General features: G+C 54.6%; 1 protein-coding gene across 1 annotated transcript, besides 3 other annotated features; it reads right to left on the bottom strand.

Moving 5' to 3' along the window:
• Positions 1-2,740: a sequence feature (areas not merged during assembly with more than two copies in the genome that could not be assigned to a particular haplotype).
• Positions 1,377-1,397: a sequence feature (AT_rich).
• Positions 2,141-2,226: a sequence feature (T-rich).
• Positions 2,317-2,740, bottom strand: Tc00.1047053511059.10 (trans-sialidase, putative; the record flags this gene model as incomplete). The annotated part of the gene is made up of 1 exon (XM_797698.1): positions 2,317-2,740. A coding segment is annotated over one exon (424 nt), but the record flags the coding sequence as incomplete, so codon positions are not given.

Genomic DNA, 2,740 nt, shown 5'->3' with positions numbered 1-2,740 from the left:
TGCACTCACAACACCATGTCCACAGCCAAAGCATGCGACGTGATGTGTGCCTCACTGGTGCCGTGAAATGCCTGCAGACGACGTCACTAGTGGAGGCATGCCACCCATGATCAGCGGACAGACAATAATCGGCATGGGAGGCCACAAAAGGCAGCAGCGACGCCAACAACAGGAGCAGCCCTCTCTCTCTCTCTCTGTTGCCTCCGAGAAGTAAATATTCCACCAGCCACAGCTGACTGTGCCATCGTGACGCTCCATGCACGTCGTGGCTGCGTCAACACATCCTGTTCCCTGCAGCGCCTCAAAAGATGCCTCACTCCGTCCACTAAGTGCATCGATGTGGGCCGTGCCTCGGCTGTTCGTGGGGACCACAGCTATGTGAGGGTCACCGAGTCGCAGCATGTTTGTTGTGACGTTGTTGCATGGCACCTGTACACACGCAGCGCCTGCATCCCTCCCTTTTGTGTTCGCCCTCCGCCGGAGTGGCCACACACACGGAATTGCAGCAGCAGCACAATAGCGCAAGGACCAACACGGCGCACACCACACGAAGCCGCACCGTCACCATCGTCATCATCGCAGTCATCATCACCCGCAGTGGAGTCGCTGGTGTCAGTGAGCCGATCCGTGAGCCAGAAGGAAAAGGAATGGAACAGGAGGGAGAGGGACGGAGTGCAGCGGATACGGCGAGTGAGAGCAGACAACATGAGGAGAGGGCAGCAGGCCCAGCCGCACAGTTCACACACCACGAGACGGCATCCACGCAACGAAGGCACACAACGCCAGCAGCCACCCACCATGCAGGAGGAGAAGACATCCACCACCATCTCCCCCAGCTCATCGCCACAGCCCCAGGGAAACGGCAAAAACACCGCGGCCACCACACAACGCACACGGAGCAAGCGAACCCTCATCCATCCATGACGCGGCACCAAAATTTCCTGCCATCCCACCCTCAATGGGACACGGAGCCCAACTCAGCGCAGCCACACGCGGTGCATCACACCCGCAGGAAAAGAGACTCGGGGTGCGCGCTCCCCCTCCTCCCTTCTCCTCATGGCCACGGAAGAAGACAACAGCCGCCACACGCAACTGCCAGCATGCACTGCAAAAGGAGCATTCATATCCACTGCAATGTGCATCTTGTGTGTGGTTGTGTGTGCCTGCAGAAACACAAAGCAAAGAAGTAGAAAAGAGGGAGCAGAGTATGTGGAGGGACGCACAAAAATGTACATCAGAGACGCATGGCGGAAACAACAAGAAGAGGACCGCTCAAACTCATGACTGCACTGCAGCCCAAGCAGCGGCAATCCACACAAGATTTATTTAAAACAAAAAAAGAACATCCCCTTCGTCTTATACAAACCCCATCACACAAAATAATTATAAATAAAAAAGAAATCGTCCATTACTGTTCCACACAAATTTAAAAATCGCCTGGCTGCCGTGTGGCCACACCGAACTGTCCGTATATATTTTGCCCGAAAAGAAAACTAAAAAGATGGTTGCGTGTGTTTCAACCGTCCGACCCTCCATGTGTCCGCACATCGTTTATATTTCACGGGGTCATCCGCGTGTTGCTGCTCCCCTCAGCCCTCTCATCGGCGTGCGAGTGCGGCCCGCAGAGCACAGTCACTCGTGTGTGGGGACTGAGAGAAGCACGCAGACATGACGGGAGTCGCGTCACTTCATCGGAGAGTGAGCGCAGCAAAAGAAAAAAATCATCAGGAGGGAGAGAAATGCTGACGGGACTGCCAGCGCGTGAAATGAACACGAAAAGCAAAAAAAGAAAAAAAAAGAAAAACACGGCGGCAGGGTGTGGCTGTGTGTGTGGCGCTGCGGGTGTCTGCCCGCCCTGGCCGCAAAGAAAACAAAACAAGAGGGAAGAAATGTGTGCTCCGCCCCACAGGCCCTCGTCGCACGCCCACACGTCACGGCTCCCTCAGCGCGCCGTTCGTCGCGGCCCCTCCTCATGCGTGCAGCAGGCGAGGCGCACAGGGCCGTCGTCATGAGCGTGTCGGTGGGTGTGCGAGTGGAGCAGTTGGGCGGAACACACGGCACCCCTCGCAGGAAGAGTGCAGCAACAAACAATTAAAAGAGGGAAGAGTAGAAAAGAAAAAAATCCATAGTGATTGCCCCCAAAAGCAAAAAAAAAAAAGGGAAATGATTTGCAAGAAAAAGAAAAGGAAAAAGGAAAAAACGCACAACAAAGAAAAGGCAAGAAAAAGCAAATTATCTTAAGGATAAATTAGTTATCGGGGAAGTAATTCTGTGCGGGGGAGGTCGCAAGTGTCCCACGCGGCAGCCAGTCACTCCTCACAGAGCTGCAAAACCCCACAGTCCCAACAGAAGCAGCAGCGATGGCAGCAGTCTGCTCTCACGCAAAGCGCCAGCAGCGCTGTTATTCCCCTGCGACACATTTCCGAGGCCGCTGTTGAGTGCCGCAGCATTTACGTCCCTGACCTGCGTATTAACCTCCTCCTCCTGCCCATCCATTCCTCCCGCCGTCTCCCCGTTTGCAATACTGCTCTCCAATAACGGTTCCTTTCCCGCCTGCTGTTGTCGTCCAGCAGTAGACGAGGACACGGTTCCTTCAATAGTCGTGTTCACCAGAGATGGAATGGAGGCTTTATTCGGGTTGTAAGCGTCAATCTCAGTGCTATCCAACGGACGGTTGTACAGCAGGACGTTCTTCACAGTCACAGACACGTCTTCTTGTCCCCGTGTCTTGTCTCCATCC

The sequence above is a fragment of the Trypanosoma cruzi genome, genomic scaffold (assembly GCF_000209065.1).
Source record: "Trypanosoma cruzi strain CL Brener 1047053517041 genomic scaffold, whole genome shotgun sequence".
NCBI classification, from domain to species: Eukaryota; Euglenozoa; class Kinetoplastea; order Trypanosomatida; family Trypanosomatidae; genus Trypanosoma; species Trypanosoma cruzi.
This window is presented reverse-complemented; position numbering and strand designations above follow the sequence as displayed.